Below are 17,721 nucleotides of genomic sequence, written 5' to 3' on the forward strand. Positions count from 1 at the left end.
TGTGGCGGCGGTGCCCGAAGGGGGATGAATAATGTAATACTTATGGACCGTTAGCGTGTTAATCAGTGAACCGTCCGCCTGCATCAGACGATATGGAAACATTACATGTTTAGATAAGCTTGGAAGATGACATTATCTGATGAGTTATTCCCTGTCCGTGACAAGACTGGCTGCGGTAGTTCCACATCGCCGACCGACCCTCGTGGTCCAAGCAACATTGGACGCTAATTTTATAGGAGCATACCGATTGTCAGGTCTGACGTTTGCGTGGGGATTACTCCGTTCAGCCGTGAATGGGTCGTATAGTAACAGGGGCGGGCATTTAATAGCATACGTACCTGTATTTTAATATCACCTTTGCCTTTGAATGTACGAAAAAGAAATAGCAAAGGGGGAGGAGATATATTCGATAAAAGTACACGGGAAATATGGCAATGGGGGAATAATTCTTTCTCAGATTATCACTTGCAAGTTTCTAAGGTTATTAGTGTTTCTTGAAGTGGGTATTAGAGTTTATGTAATAAACTGGGTATTAAAGTAATTTAAGGGGGGATTCTCGTCTAACAGCCCCAGAAGTAACTGATATTTAAGAATTTTTTTTAAAAAACTGTTGGTCATATTGGATTAAACTCTTTTAGGATATAACGATTTCACGATAAAGTTGGATAAAATATTTCATGTTCAGATTCCTATTCGGTACAATCCAGAATTTGATCACTCCGAATATTCGAATACTCCTAATTATTCGAATAATGATCGAATATTCTAAAACTCCTCATTATTCGAATATTTGAATCTCAAATTCGAATTCTCTGGTATCCGAATACTTAGATCATTCGAATATGTATTACAGCCCTAATCTGTAGCCTTTTTACGCAAGATACTTCCTTCATACTTATGCACAAAATATTTATTTTAAATCACAAAGTATCTCGTGTCCAAAGCATCACTTTGGGTCCCTTTCCCTCGTGGCTTACAAATTCACACATTTTTTATCTACTTTTATATTTTCAAAACTACTGCTTTCTTTGCCAAGTGAATATATCCAAAATAACAGCCGTGGTTCTACACTATCGCAAAGAACCCCTATTCCCCCAAAACAACACTATAATTCCAAACAATTATATCAATCAACAAACCTTTGTTTACCTCTACAGAGACCGACGTTACTCTAAAGCAAAGTCCAACGTAGCTTATCCCAGGCTTATTGTAAATCGCATTTTACATTTAATTATAATCCGCTCGTTTCATTTAAAAAATTATAGCAGATTGTTAATAATTTCCCAGCGAGTCGAGCAGCGTTCAGAATGGTTTACGTACTTCTGGTCGTCAAAGTAAATAAAACGGAGTAGCGACCGGCGGACGATAAATCGGGGATCGCGGTACAATTGATACTTTATTGACATGTCAGCTGTGTAAATTCGCTTGTTTGAATTCTGAAAGCGTTCCGACGAGCGACGCGATGGATCTCTCGATATCGTGTCCATTACACCGGCCTGGTCGCATTTGCGAAGGGGTTTGAGCAATCAAAGATGAGGGAAGAGAGTGATAAGGGGATAAGGGATGGAATTAGTCCGAGTAGACAGAGAGGGGCCGTGCTTGAATCTTCAAGTAACCAACACGGGATCGCGGTAAGTCGCATTTCGGAGACGAAGTGGCCAGACGTCGGCATGAATATGAATGAGCCCTCCGGGTGATATTCCGAAGCGCGAAATAAAATAATTTCCTTTTCCGCGGCACCTCGCCTGTTTCGCGGCTCCTCCCCCCGCGCGCGAGATGAAACGGGCGGGCGGAAGAAAGGGGAGCGAACGCCTTGAAGAATGAAAGATTCAGCCGTGTAATGTTCCGTTTCCTTCTTCTTATCGGATGCCTGTGAAAACTAATAACGTCCCTCAACACCGAGGAATATCGCGTGTCTTCGGTTTATTACACCTCGGGGCGTTCACAGGGGAAAGCTAATATTTCAATAAAAAAAAAACGAGAGACCAGGTATTGATTATTTATAGGCGCCTATGGCGCTCAAATTGCTCTGGTTCATATATTCTGCTGTGATGTAATTAAGGTGGAACTTCTGTTGCCTTCGTTAACGTGTCCTTGAGAAGTCTTGATACTTCACTGAGCCTATCAGAACGTCAAAGCCGTTTCTACATTTTTAGTGGAAATTTTGGTGGATACCTATATTTCAACAGGGACAATTGAGTTATTCTGAAACATTCTTTGAACAACTACACTGGGCCACAAAAGTATTCGGACACCCTTTAACACAGAATAACTTTTTTAAAATTGGTCCAAACGATTTGAGTTATTTTGAGAAGCTAGATCGATTAGTTTACTAAGTAGGTAACCTGTTTCGTCGTTGTGAAAAGAAAATTGCAATTTGTCGGAATAGCTCCACTCCACTCCAATTAAAATCTAATAATTCATCCTAATGTTCAAGTCTCTTATCAGTGACACCTACAGGTTTCATTATACGTCAATTTCAGTTCTCATTAGGGGTTGTCCTTAAATTACGTAACGCTTTTTAGGAGGGGGGATTTTTTAATTTTTCTCAGAAAGGGAGAAAGAGGGCGTCTGGTAGCGCCTTACGTATTTTTTTAACCTAATTTTCAATATGAGTGAATTATATAAAGTTTTAGAATAATTTTAATAACTGAAAAATGCAATGTGAAATGAAGAGGAGGAGGGTTGGAATATAGAATCTTATGAATTCTTATATTTAAGGAGGGGAGTACCAAATCGCCAAAACTACCCTTACGTAATGTAGGAACGGCCCCTTACGCAACAATGGTACAACAGTTTATCACAGAAACTTTTTCAAATTATTCCATTCTCACTGACAGGTTACACGCATTATTTATCCCCTGTCGCAAAGAATCCGCACTGCGGAGAGTGGCGTCGGTGACGACGCGCGACGGGGAACTCGTGGGAATGACAGGCAGCAGTTCTGCATCGAGCGTTGAATAGTTAGTAAACGTTAAGTACAGAGCGGTGTATCGGCGCGCGGAGTACGTATGTACGTATCGGATTCTGTGTTTCCAACCTCACGGCTCTTTCCCCCAATCTCTCTGGATATCACATTTAAATGGCACTTATTTATCCCCTGGCTAAAGTGGCAAGTCCTGTCACTCCTGCGGTGAAGAACACACCATTGTCGTTTCCTTTAACTTCACTCCAAAGCGTCACTTCCTGCCGCCGTGATTCACTCCTCCCCTTTACCGTTGATCTCTCACATCCCAGCACCCGATTGCAAATCACTACGGGACGAGGGAAACAGAACTCAGTAAGCTCGCCCACTATTTTACCATTGTCACTGATCATCTCCTTTCCTCCACCTTCATGGTTAGTTGCAGGGTAATCGTAATAAGAGGACATTTATTTCCTCAACTGATCAGTGACTACCAAGTAGTTGACTATCGATGGAGTTGAAGAATTCAACCCCACAGTGCACGCGTAAATTAAAATTACACCACCGCACGCGTTGAGCCTCGCAGGCCCATATCTCCAAATCTAGAAATGCATAGAATTGCATATTGCATACATGCATAGATATTTTGAGGAAAAAATATTTTTGCACTGCACGTAATTTATTGCACTAAATCTTTATTAGGAAAAATATTTATAACAAAATGAGATACTGAACAAATGTCTTTTACAGACTCAACGCATAACTGAGTTTGAAAATGATTTATTAAAGAACACATAATTGTTAATAATAATGGTGATAAAACATTAACCTAAAACTTACGCGCAGTTCGTGACGGGGACTCACGCGAAATGGTAGCGCTACGCGAGCGCAGGGTTGCCAGATGGGAAAGTGGAAGTGCTGATGGTTGAGTAAAGAGGTTCTGATTCTTTCTGTCTCTTATTAGTGAGATTTGAAAAAAGTAAGTTTGTGTAAATTAATTACGAACGGCAACACGGACTCGCATGCTGGTACCTCGTAACTGGGTCGGATTTTTCTTTCATCCAGGACACGATTCGATTTTCGTTTAAGCCGTTTGCAACGCTAATTCTGCAGAATGCTACAAAGGTACAACCAAGCATTCAACAGATGTCGAGCATACCGCGATAATCGGATATGCGTGCTTCCACAATGCTCCCTCGAAATCGGTTTCTATAATGAACGAAGTGGTTATGCTGTTTTTTTGGCATTTCATGCTGACCCCTTTTCCTTATTCGGCTAAAATAATTGTCAGCGAATACGGTAAATAAGTTTCGGTATCGAACGGACGTTTATTGTAACTTCGGGTCGATAAACCTGATGACTTCCCATTACGGAGCCCATTTTTCATCAGGGGTGGACGATTTGTTTCAGAATTTGCTTTCGCTTTTCACTGTGCAAAGAATGTGATTATATTGGCACTCGATTGTGTATCCTTTATTGTTTCGTTACTTTTTATAGTATACTTGTTACAATCGAAATTGCGTGAAATTAAATCAGAGTATTCTGCAACTTAAAAATACCTGAAACGTGAAACTTAACGAATTTCACGAATATCGTGACCTACTCTGAATTATATCTAAGATTCACTAGACACATCTTCCACGGCGAAGCGTAATAACGAACTTCGCCCTTTCGACGAGTATATACGCTCCGTGGCAATCCGTCGTCGTGAACCCTTTGGTGGCAACGACCCACGGGGGGGCGGGAAGTTGATACACACCGCAAAACACCCTTATTGGTGAGCCACAAGGCTCTGCCTCTGGAGCGCTTTTAGAAATAATGAAGACCGCACTCCTTCTTCCGCTTTCCTTCTACTCCCCTACTTTCTTTTTGTCCGGCCTCTCTCGCGTCGTTGGGCTTTCATTTATTGCCTGATTTATCACTGTCCCTCCTCCGCGGCGAATATATTTTATCCCCGTCGAATCTGATCCTGAAAAACGACGCGGCGCGAGCAGCCGGAGCTTTCAGTCTCGGGCGAGCAGAAATTTATGCGGAAGCCCCTCGAACACGCCACGCTCGCGAAGAATTATCAATACGCAATTAGCACGCGGCCGCCTCGATAGCCTCTTATCCTGCTGATTTTAATGAACTTCCGGCTCATTCGCCGCGCAGCCTGATTCCAAGATTTATATCGGCCAGCCCTGAAACGAGGAAACGAAGGGCACGGGGAGCGAAGAATAACATTAACGAACCGAGATTAGCGAACTGCGCCCTTTACGCGCACCCTTCTTGCTCTATCTGCCTTGTAGACGTCGTTCCAGGGCGCAGAGTTATCTCGGAGGAAAATTAGTCTCCTCGAACGTGTACAAAGCAGAATATTCAGAGCGAGGTGCTGGGGCGGGGGATATCTAACTGTTCTTACTGTCACGGGCGCGATTTTCTGTTGAGCTTATATTTCATCGAGATTCTCGAGGTGGAAACAGTAAATATTAAAGCACTTAATATGTGATGCTCCGGAGCGGCGTTAGACACTGAGGGATTGAGGTTATTCAAAAGGTGAGGGACTTGGGGACACTGGAACTCAAGTGTTCGCGAATTCGGGAACTCTGCAATTCAGCCGCTTAGAAATTCAGGGACGGAATTTGGAGGACTGAAGGATTTAAGAAGGCAGAAATCCAGTAATTTGGGGATTAAGGAATTCGAGGCTTGAGTGAATCAGGGGCACGAAAATTCAGGAACTGGAGGACCCAGGCTGCGGATCGATGGATTAAATTCTTAAGGGAGGATTGCGCCTTGTTGGGCCGAAGATATGATTCATTGTGAATTTTTTCTACAAAAACGGTTCGACAAATTAATTTGCGCGTAAACAATGATGGTGCGCTACCAAAATCTGGTGACTTCTTTATTTTTTTTATGAAAATCTCGAATTTTTACGGATCCTATAAAAGGTTTGCCTTGAAATGGCACATGTTTATACATCCTGTAATTTTTTCCAAGTCGATCTGAACCTCAATTCGTTCGCAATCAGGGAAAAATGAAGAGGAAAAAATATTTGAGGAAAACACGTTGCCAAATCTACAATTTTGCGAATTTTACTATAAACCAAGCGCCATTTTATTCAGAAAAGATAGTACTTTCGAAGAATGCAATAAAAAATACGATTTTTCGACTGCCTAGTCTCCTTAAGGGAGGAGACCACAGTAATGGTCTGAAAAGTAAATATGTTTTTGGGATTTTTTTTCAACCAAACAACGCAAGTAAATAAATGTATTGCTTAGTATAGTTAATATGTATACATTGAAGGGTAAGAAAACATTTTTTTCAATCAAATTCAAAAATCCGTTTCCGATATACTCTTCGTCAAAATGTGTGCTACGGCAAAATCGTGCTTGTGGCGTTACAGTGCCCTACCCACATGGATAATGCGATGAATGGAATGCAAAATCTCTTTCAAGACCTTTATTGTACATACTTTAAAGTATGATCACAATTTTTTTTAATTTTCTTAGTACAAAACGGTGGGCGCCACAGCTCGACAAAGGAAGCTCCTTCTGTTCCGCGGCCGGAAAGATTTCTCCCGCAATTTTTGACCTGGGGAACAAAAGCAAAATATTCGAGTTCTAAATGAGATCAGCTTTGGAAGTACGTAGGAAAATTAAAAATACCGTTTTTTGTCAGAATGGTGCGTGGTTGAACAAAAGGTTTCATTTTTAGGTAAAAAAAGTTACTACGTGAAAAATTGTTGGACAAAGAATGGCACTAACCTTTAAGCACTTGAAGACCCGTTAGCTGGAAAATTATTGGACATTATCGTATTCTGGGCCTTTGCGTCAACGAAGAGCTCTCGATAGCGCGTTCTATGGAGTCTGATTAAGAAGCAATTAGCGCGACGTACTTCGGCGACTTTCATAAAGCAGAGTGAATTTGTCCGACGAATAGCCGAGTATTATAGCTACAGTTGTCACAATCGTTTCAACGAGCCCGGGTTATCCGCGAACATAAAGCGGCAAGCGAGGCGGAACTCATGACTTTCATAAGTCTTTATACGCCTTCCTGGGGTGCACCACTCACGCGTGCAGCCGGTCGCAACTTGTTAAAATTCCATCCTGATTTCCAAGCGGGGCCACGACGATAGGGAGGGCAGGCCGAAAGAAACGCTGCCAGCTTACGGATAATCTCGCGGCACGGATTATTGAGCACGTTCGGCGCAAGTTCCTTTCCGTTTGCTCGGATAAACCAATAAACTCTAACTTCATTTAAGGTAAACCCTTACGAGCCCGCGCGCCATTCGACTTCGCCGGTGATTTTCCTCGTACGGGGAAATCTCGTTCCAGCCGGCGAACGAGCCGATTAAAACTTCCTTCCGCTGTAAAGAACTTCTGTATCCATATTTCTGGCAACCGCGAACGCGATGGGCCGGACGGCGATGCTATTATCGACCTCTACTACTTACGCCACGGCTCCTCAAGCCATTCCGCGACAAATTGCTCGTTTCTCCCACTTCGTGGCAGGGATTTCGATGAAACTGAAATATGATGTAGTCCGCGCGGAATTGGCAGGGGTTTAAGTCATCATTTCGCTGGAATTGAATTTGTTTGAAAGATGCCAGTACCTATAAAGTTCAGTGTTCTTGCTTCCTTCCGAGAAATACACGCTCCTTGAATTTTTATCCTTGGAAATATTAAGTGTTTCTCTTTGGAATCAGTTAAGCATTGGCTCTCTTGAATAAATTTCTTTAGATCGGGAAGTCATTCTAATACAAAAGTTAGGAGCAACGTCTTCTTTTGTAAATCTCGCTGCAAGGTGGTGTTTGTAAAAGTCTGGGAAATTATGGCGATGTCCTTTGTGGCTTGTCCTGCAAAAGTAATGCTTTGTCTAGCGTGGTCACTTGAAAATTTGCATTATAACGAGATTTTAAATACCTCGGTGCGCTCCGTTTCAAGTAACAGCTCATGCGTTACGCGTGCAGGATTATTTAAACGATGCGTGTACTTTCGTAACAAACTCGAAACCGGCAGAGCGACTTACTCGGTTATTATAAAAATCTCTGGAATTCCGGCGGCGCGGGTAGCAGCTGGACGATAAATGAGAGGTGTAAGCAGATTCTATTCCTCGCGAAATAAGGCAAACTAGGTAAAGCAAAGAAGGGACGCGGGCAACTGGGGCGGAACATCGTTTGATCATGCACTGTATAAATAATGGATCTTTCGACGTGGCTGCAAGTTTTCTTTATTACAATCAATTTAAAGTGAACTGGAAAGGTCGTTGCCAAGGAGCGGAGGAAGCCGGAGGCAAGTTTCCCACGAATGGTATCGGTCATAAAGTTTGTCATTTCCGATCCAAGAATGTTCTTCATGGTCTCGTTTGAATATCGTGCGGTCTTAACCGTTTTTCGAACGTTCCCTCAGCTTTCAGCTCTCGGAAGGAAACTTCTTTCGCCTCTCGCTGAAATGGCGCATAGAACAATCGGGTCGACGTTATCTCACGGCAGATCTCGCTTCATAGAAATACCCGGATGAAAATGGTCGGTTCGACTGCTAACTTCTCCCGCGGTTCCGTGGAAAATCGTTCCAGGGACATCGTTCCGATTCATCCGCGCTGAATGTACATAGTTCGTTGCAGCGCGTGGATGTGGCCACTTGGCGGAGTAGCTCGAAATGAAATTTTACAGAACTCTGACAATCAGAGAATTCGACAATATTCTTTGTACAGAAATTAAAATGGCCCCTCTATTTCTGTGGTGATATCTGAACTGTACGATTATTGCGAATGGATTCAAAGGTATTTATCTTTGGAGTATTTCTTTGGATCTGGCTGATATCTCAGGAATAATTGAAGGGTAGGATGCAGTAAGGGGACTAGCGCTTGGAATTGGGAAAAATTATTGTCCAAACGCTAAGAAAGATTGGATAATTAAACGCTGTTAAACTGTATTTTAACCAAACTGTAAATAGAAAAAATGTGTGTCGTGACGACCATTACAACATTATATTTTTTAAAATACAGTTTAACACATTTAATTTTCCAATCTTAGCGTTTGGACAATAATTTTTCCCATTTTCGAGCGCTGGTCCCCTTACTGCATCCTACCCTTCAATTATTGCTTATTAAGGATAATGTTGGATTGCGGAAACGCCTGAAGGAAAAAGGAAAAGGAAAGCTTTCGCAAAGTATTAATTGTATTTTTATATGTTTGATTTTATAGTATAGGGAAGAAGAAACGTTGTAGACCTTAAATTATAGAATTCTTTCTATAGTTTATATAAATTACCTTTTGTAAAAAATACTAAATTGTCCTTCATAACACTCTTTCAATAAAATTTTAGCAGATTAGAGTTCTGAATGCAACATTGCAGAAAATAAACTTTCCTGCGGCAATGTTAGGTAGTTTAAGGAAAAGTAAGGTTTGCCAATTAAGGGCCTCGTTTTTATCATTCTTTGTCCGCCTCGTTGTGGGACTGCCGACTAACAGCCACTGTCTAACAGACGTTGACGTCGGCATGAAAAATCGCGCAAACAAGTAGGTATAAGTTGGACGTTCATCTAACGAGAAAGCATTGAATCACCTCTCGCCCAAAGGGCTACTCGAAAACATCGCTGTGGTTTCAAGGAGTGGTTAGGATTGATGAGGTGCGCTAAGAAAACACTCTTCCTTGGGAAGTAGACATATAGTTACAGAGGTTTCCGTTTTCTGGAGAAAGAAAGGCCGACCTTTAATTTTCTTTAATGACGAAGTGAGGCAGCCTTTGAGCGTTTAAGAAGTTGGACTCGATATATGACCATTCGATTGAAGTGAAAGGTGGTTGCAATGTTTCAAGTATCATTATATAAACTGACCATCAATGTCAGAAATAATTATTTCCGTTAAAACAAAAAAATAGAGCTGCACTGCTTTCTTTGTGCATAAAGCTGAGGGGCAGACTTCGACATCAAATCAACGCCAGTGCTAATGCTCAAAGTGGAAATGGATCTGAACTTTAAAATAATAAACCAGCGAGAAATAAGCCTCTCCTTGGACCACAGAAAAGTTAGCAATAGAATAGTTGTTCAAATGATAACCAGAAAATACGTGGGAACAGGAAACAGAAAGGCACAGAAAACCAGAAGATTAGGAGCCGAGGGAACTGAAATTAGGGAGTCAGAAGAGAAAAAGAAGCATTGGTCCTGAATTTCCAAGTACTCGAAGCAGAGACTCAGCGCAGTCAGAGATCGTAACAACGATACATTGTGCTCTACGTTCCTCATTAGTCTCCCTCAAGCACGACGAGGAAAAGCATAGAAAGGTACCGGGTCGAGCACGTAAACGAATTTGGCTCGAACTGGTAGCTCCAACCTCAAAAGTAACCACTCCGTCTTTGCATTTATTTAAAGATGCTCGACTGTTTTCAGAATTCGATACACAGTCTATTAACTCAACCATTAAATCCACATTGTCTAAATTCTTTTCAAAGTAGATGACTCTCGAAGAAAACCTTCAATGATTTCCAAACAGTAGCGTGAAAATACCCGAAAACCTTGCACAGGGTGGAAATCATAAATAGGCAAAGCTTTCATTTAAATAAATTTCGAATACTGAATAAAAATTAAAAAAAAATCATTCGTCATGTATCGAATGAAAAAATTAACTTTATTCGTCAAATAATCTGAAGTTGGAGTAACTTTTATTGGATCCGTTATTCAAATAAGTTTTTTTATTTAGTCAATGCCCAGCTATGGTGCAAATCCTTTGGCGTGCAAACACGCCAACGCCAGTGACGGTGTTTCAGTTAATTGACTGATTGCTAGCGGATTGTAGATAAGTGTCACGTGTGACTGGCAACAAGTAACACAAGTATAGCCTGGGTAACATCAGGACGAAGCTACGCGGCCTGCATGCACACAGATTTGCCTTAATCAAAGCTTGTTAATCAGCTTGGTAACGACTTTTGGGAGACGTGCTTACGAATTCCAGGTGCTCCAACAGGCTGCCCTGGATCTCATTACCATTACCCGCATTGTGCGTGGAGGGATGCTGCAGCCACGCACTAATTACCCGCCCCAGCTGATCCTTTTGTGGGGAAAAAGGGAAGGATTTGCGAAATATAATAAGAGCACGCCCGCCATAGAAATCTGTCATCCATATGCACAGCTACGTTTAATTAATCCAACGACTATTCAGAAATATTCGCCCGCCAGTGTCCATATCGATTCACGTGTGTCGCAAATGCTCATTCAAACGGCCACGTCATTTTAATTCATTTACAATCCACCCCCAGCCCACTCGTTCTTTAGGACGCGCTGAATACTCGCTTTGCGCCATTAACGAACGTACTGCGAGGTTTGGCGCGAAATCGACTTTGTTGGGGATGTTATTGGGGCGGGTGTGCATTCAGGATTTTCGTCAAATTTGCTGGTTTTGTTATAAATGGGTTGGTAAATAAATGGTGGGCCATTCATTCTTTTTCTGTGTCTTTTGTGGGATTTGGTTTACTCTTTCGGATTTGAGATAATGCTTCTGGTAGGTAAATGATAACAATTTTAGTTAGAAAATATGCAGGCACGGAGTTTATCGATATGTTTGAAATGAGGCACGGAAACTTTTAATTAGACGATTCTATGGAAGTGTATAGAATTAATTTAATTTGGAGTATATAGAGTTATTTTGTAGAAATTCATTAAAGAAAATTGCAAGGTACCTCATATACATAATTGAATATATGTAGGTGCACTGGAATATTCAATGGCATACAACTTAAATTTTTTAGAGTTAAGGAATTACATACTTAGTGTTCTCATTGAATAATTTAAAGTCGTGTCCATTCAGATGGATAATGTGTCTGAAATAGTTAAGTGAATACACGTGAATTTTGCAAACAGAATTCAAACACGTTTCTAGTATTCAAGTATTTATATCCTACGTCAATTTTAATTTCATAGTGATTCGCAGTCAGGAGGTAAAAAAGAACGATTTTTGAGAAAGTATTTGAAGAATTATGTGGATATTTTTACACAAAGATTTTTATATTTAGATAAAGAACATTCTAACAAGTTTGTGTATTAAATTTTGGTGCAAAAATATTTATTTATTTCAAAGTTACAGTCGATTTCCGGGAAGTTCTTTTTGAAAATGTGTTTTGCGGTCACCACTCCTGCTCGGAACTGTGTTATCTAATATCGAGAACGAAAAAGGTTTAGTTACTTAGTATATTAGTTTATCAAGTAGTTAAACGTTCCTTTTTATGAAATATTAATCTGGGACAAAACGGCGGATGTGTAAGTGCGAATAACACTTTAATATAAACAGTAAGTTATTTTGATGGTGAGAGAAAGGGTGAGAATTTTGCAACGAAACCCGTGCGAAAATTACACTTGATTTATTCGAGAAGCCATAGCGCGATACTGCGTGAAGCTATTGTTGTCTTAATTATCTCGTTACGGAATAATGATATCGTAATGTCAACACAAATTGGTACTCTTCTCTTCTCTGGCGTACACCAGTGCGCAACATACAATTTTACCTATATTGTTAACTAAGTTCTGCAGCTGGAAGTACAAGGAGATTACGCGGAAGGTAGCGCGCGATACTCGCGGGGAGGATTTATATTTTTACGCGAAAGGAGCTTTTAACCAAACGATAAATTATTCAGGAATTCACTTAAACACAGATAAAGCTGATACTGAACCTGTTATCTTTTATCTCATACCCATGGAACATTAATATAAATTGTTATCCCCTTCATTTTTCAAAATTGTTAAAGTAGAACTACCTTCTGCTTTACGCAATTCAATATAATTATGAACGTCTTGATATTTCTGCTGAAATTTCTTTTAAATGAACATTTACATCCAAGGATAATTACAATTCTTATACATGTTATACCTGTTAGGAAATACCTTCAACGAGCATTGCTATTTTAGTTTAATATGATATAGTAATTAATTAATTAATTTATCGTGGGCCGTTCGAACCTGGAGCCTCAAATAATTATGTATATTATTACGTACGTAGGTACGTATGTACGTCGTGTACGTAGTGCTTCTTCGATAAGCACACAATAACGGTATCTTCTGCGTTTGTCATGGCTTCCACAATTATCGCGAAATTCCCATTTTTCGCGGGTATCGCAATTGATCATCGATCCAGTCGAACACAGTACAGTAATTGATCATGTTATTTAATACACACGCGCAAGAATTTAACGACCGGCCTATAGTGCTTAAAGCTTCCAAATAAAATCCCAGTACTTTCGAATCCGTATTTTGACATTTTACCAGTGATGTGATTAACTGCATGTGAAATGTGACGACCCACCAACACTGGCGCAATGTCGGCCAGCCAATCAATTTAAAATCCGTGATTGATAATGAACCATCTGTCACAGGCGCACATGCACATTAAATCTTAATACACATGCCTGCATCAGCGCATCCTCAAATTGCTCATGAAGGATGACAATATTGACAATGGAACATCATAACACCTGTCCAAAATGTTTCGAGCAGTATCACCTAACGAGACCCCGAACCATCAGAGCTATTATACCTACACACAAAAATCACGTAATTTAACATCTGCTGTTGTTGAGCGTGACGATGTTATTTTTCAAACTCGAAGCGTATCTTGGTGTTCTATGCTATGCCACTGGGCACGTGGCAGACACTTGGTCTGCCCGTCCGAGCCCAACGTTTTGGGGCTCAATAATTTACAACCGGCGTTGTGGAATAGGGGCTCTTCGGCCGAGTCGAGATTACGGTTCTCCAGACGCTAACGATAATAAACAGACGACGTGGTGTCGCGCTGATCGCTTCGGTTTCGCCGAAAACACATTTCCCTTTCCGTTTGTTTTTCATCGTACAAGCCACGTCAGTTTCAACCAATAGGCAATAGGTTGGCATCCTGGTTTAAGGGGTTATACCTAGTCAGGCGGTCGAAAAGAGGCGAATATTTGTGATTTTTTTTTGAAGAAGCGGAAGCGTATAATTTTACAAAACTTTTTGCGTTTCAAAGAGCAACATTTAAAGAACATTTGGTAATTTTTTCGTAGAAAAATATTTAAGAATATAATAAAATAACAAGCGACATCCAAGAAGCATTTTTAAAAATTTGCTTTCGCGGTGAGCACTGCCATTCGTAACTAGATTATCTAAATTCAAAAAACAAAAAAGATTTCGTTAGTATATTAATGTATCCTCAGGTTGACGGAGAGAAATTCCCGAAATATTAAGTTAAAACAACATGGCAGCTATTTAAAGTTGAAATCCTGATTTTTTCGCGTAATTTTTGCAGCCTCAAGGATTGTGACATTGCGTCGTCGGAGTCTTGCACCCTCCAAGGAAAGAGGCGACATTTTGGCCACATCAACTGTCCTCGTACTTGCAATACAAGCCCACCAAGCAGGGTAGCCTACGATTTCTCAGACACCTGGATAAAACGCATTGCTCTGGCTTCCCCATTTTTCCTCCCACATCCAAACAACTCTATACACCTATCCTCCGCGAAGGACGTTCTTTGCGGTCCTCAAAGCTTATTTAAATAAACACCCACTCCCACGAGACCGCAGCCAAAGTTATTCTTCCCTCAACATCTGCATCGATACAACTCCACGCGCGGTATCCACCCCGCGCCGTTCCATTCCAGTTCCCTGAAACCGCATGCAGAGCAGCCAAAAGCAGCCGAAGCCTACGCAACAAAACGACCGTGTCCGACCGATGGCGGACCGACACGCCGATCCGGAATGTCGATGGCCATGCATTGTGCCGGACAGAATAGAAAACCTGTTGATTTTCCTCGGAGCAAGTTGCCGGAAGTAGCGGGCTCGATAATCCTTCATTGTCGTCGATTCAGATGTTAAGCGTAGCTCGTGGGAGGACAGGCAGCTCCGAATCCCTTCGAGCCCCTGACACACGCGCCTCGGCTATCGATTAGCCAGGCAAATCGATCGAACTTCGGGGAGACTTGGCGCGCCGCGGCGTTCACCCCCATCCGCCGTCCCCCGCATTTGTTGCCTCAGACGTCATAATTAACGCGGCGAACTGTTGTATAATAAAGTACGACTGACATAATTAACGGCGCCCCGTATTTCGTGCTGCCTCTCTGAAAAGAGCTGAAAGTAACACGGTCTTATCCCGGAGCTCGTCTGTATTTCCATCCTGCCTCTCATTCACTTCCACCCCTTTCCCTTGCCTCTGTCCCGTTTCCCTCTGTATTCCATCCCGTCCTCCCCCCCCCCCTCCCTCACTCCCTGTTTCTCGTTCTCCGCGGGTCCTTTGCGTCCATAAATAATTCAGGTGCTCAGGATGTCGTAAAGACATTAACGAAGGTAAAAGCTTTTAAGGGCGGCCTGGCTGAGTCTTGAACTCGTTATGCGGCTCTTACGATAATAACTCGCAATCTCTGCTCCACCGTCCACTGTCTAGCGATATATGTATTTACGGCCGAATCGATGCGAGCCTCGAAGGCAAGTCTTTCGAGGAAACTTATTGTCGGTGACCTGCGCGGAAAGAGAGCAGGAGATTTCGGCGAGCAGAATTTTTTTTTTTTAAATATAATTGAATTGTATTTTAAGTAGTAGTGTATAGGATTCGTGGGCTGAGTTGAGGCGTGTTCTTCAGTGGTCGTAGTAACTCGGGGTCAATTAAGGGTATTGACGATGGGGAGGTCGAAAAGATGGGTCCTTTTTTATTTTCGGATAAATTGCTGAACGATGCTCTGAATATGTTTATTCGTCCAGATTTAAATGGAGAATTAATTGTATGACAGCGAATACAGCTTAATTTAAATAAGTTAAATGAGGAATAAACAAGTATTTCTGTGCGGAATATTATTATTTGAAGTGTAAATCTTAATCAGTATGTAATCATTGTTTTAACGCACCACTAACTTCATCCTTACAATTTGTGTTTCAGGTTCCGAGTTGCCGAAGTTCGCTGAGGAAATCCAAAATGTGACCGTGAGCAAAGGCAGCAACGCGTTGTTAGCCTGCATAGTGAACAATCTTCAAAAATATAAGGTCAGAAAGAATTTTTTATGATAGCAAACACGAGCTAGAAGAATTAGTTTACTAGTTATCGGGTTTTACGACTTCGATGAATTTTTCAGCATGTATTCAACTTGATTCTACATAGGGCACTTTTTAAATTTTCATTACAGGCTCACGAGGGAAGATCTCGAACCCGAAAATTCAAAAAAATCTGAAATATTGTGAATATGTAGGAGATTTCCTCCTTATTACAACGCAATTTGTGTTTACAGCCCAAATTCATTCTAAGGGGGTGAAATTAACCCCCGAAAATTCGGCTATTTTCAGATTTTATTTTGTAACTCGCAATCTGTAAGAGATAAAAAAAAGTTTCAAGACAAAAGTTACTTCTTTTAATTCGGACTATCATTTGGTAACTTGAAGATCTTAAAGTTCGCCAGTTATAACACAAAATTGGAAAATAGCCGGAATTTTAGGGGTCAATTTCACCCCCTCAGAGTGAATTTGGTCGGCAAACAAAAATTGCGTTCTAATCAGGAGGAAATTCCCTACATATGCACAAAGTCTCAGAATTTTTTGAATTTCCGATTTCGGAATTTTTCCTTGTCAGATAAAAAAGTTGAAAAAGCATTCACTATTTCTTCCCTCTTCCGACCAATTGCAATATTTTTTCAAAACGCCGAAACGCGCCAACTAGCAAACTAAAGCTTCTTGCCTGAAAAAAAAACACTCGTCGTTTGGACCAATTTTAAAAAAGTTATTCCGTTTTAAAAAGTGTCCAAACACTTTTGTCCCCGACTGTAGAACGAAAAACTATGAATGCCGTTCGATAACAAAATGAAAGCCACTAGGTACCAGTAGTTGACCATGTATCAATAGTTGGCAACGTTTCAGAAAAACGTGAAAAATAAGGTTTTTCGAAGTTCAACTAGCTCTTTTCAACAGCGCGCCGCAGCTCCTAATACCCACAGTTCGCCACATCTAAAAACCTTATTTTTCACGTTTGTCTGAAAAGTTGTCAACTATTGACACATGGTCAACTACTGGTACCTTTACCTACTCGCGTTACTTGAACATTTGATTCCATCCGCAAGCTCCTAAGTTTGCCTGCCCTCCTCCTCAAATACGTCGCGAAGAAAAGCACGAAACGAACGTTAACCCCTTCGGCGATTGGTGTCGAAACACGACCAGTAGGTACCTACATTCCCTGTCGACCGTTCCAAGTTTTTGCACGCTCAGGACACGCGGCCAGAAACGATTTTCCATCCACGGACAAATAACCGTCTCGCAGCGCTTCGTCATTAAGCGGAGCTCTTTTTTCCCCTCTTCACTGGCGAATTTAACACGACGCAACGGAGAAGCCTGGTAATTCTAGCCGTGACTAGCAACAACGTCAGCTCCAGCCTTCTACGTCGTTCGTTACGCCAATGGGAATACATCACGCGGCGTGTCACGTTGAATTATTAAAATAATACAGTAACGACGCCTGTTCCACACGATCCCGCACACCGTGCACGCGTAGAGAGGCAACGTGCTCCGCGGCGATAGTTTCATCCAGCCATCGAACGTTACCTCACTTTTTAGACATCAGGATTTCCGTGCACAACGGGAATATCGAATGTAATTCGGCTGTGCTGTTTCTGCGATTCGTTTGCGTGGTCTCCTATTGTTAGAGAAACGGACTTTAGGAGCTTAGAGATTGCGGGACTCTTTGTGAGGAACAAATTGAGTTCCTTTCTGCTCACAGACTGGTGTCCTATCTGAAGATAGTTTGTTGGACGAGAATGGCCGCTTTTGTGGCAGAGAAAGACTTCGAATTTAATGGAGCAAAGGTTTTGTTTATGGAGAAGATCATGACACCGATCAATTTGTTTTTCT

General features: G+C 41.4%; 1 protein-coding gene across 4 annotated transcripts in view; it reads left to right on the forward strand.

Annotated features, from left to right (window-relative positions):
• The window catches only part of LOC143376530 (neurotrimin), a 266,194-nt gene that overhangs the window by 212,014 nt on the left and 36,459 nt on the right, over positions 1–17,721 (forward strand). For all 4 annotated transcript variants that reach the window (XM_076827003.1, XM_076827006.1, XM_076827002.1 and 1 more), the window contains one exon: positions 15,770–15,873. In XM_076827003.1, the coding sequence (XP_076683118.1) occupies positions 15,770–15,873 (104 nt within the window). The remainder of the gene's footprint in view (positions 1–15,769; positions 15,874–17,721) is intronic.

Source organism: Andrena cerasifolii, chromosome 14 (genome assembly GCF_050908995.1).
Source record: "Andrena cerasifolii isolate SP2316 chromosome 14, iyAndCera1_principal, whole genome shotgun sequence".
Taxonomy (NCBI): domain Eukaryota; kingdom Metazoa; phylum Arthropoda; class Insecta; order Hymenoptera; family Andrenidae; genus Andrena; species Andrena cerasifolii.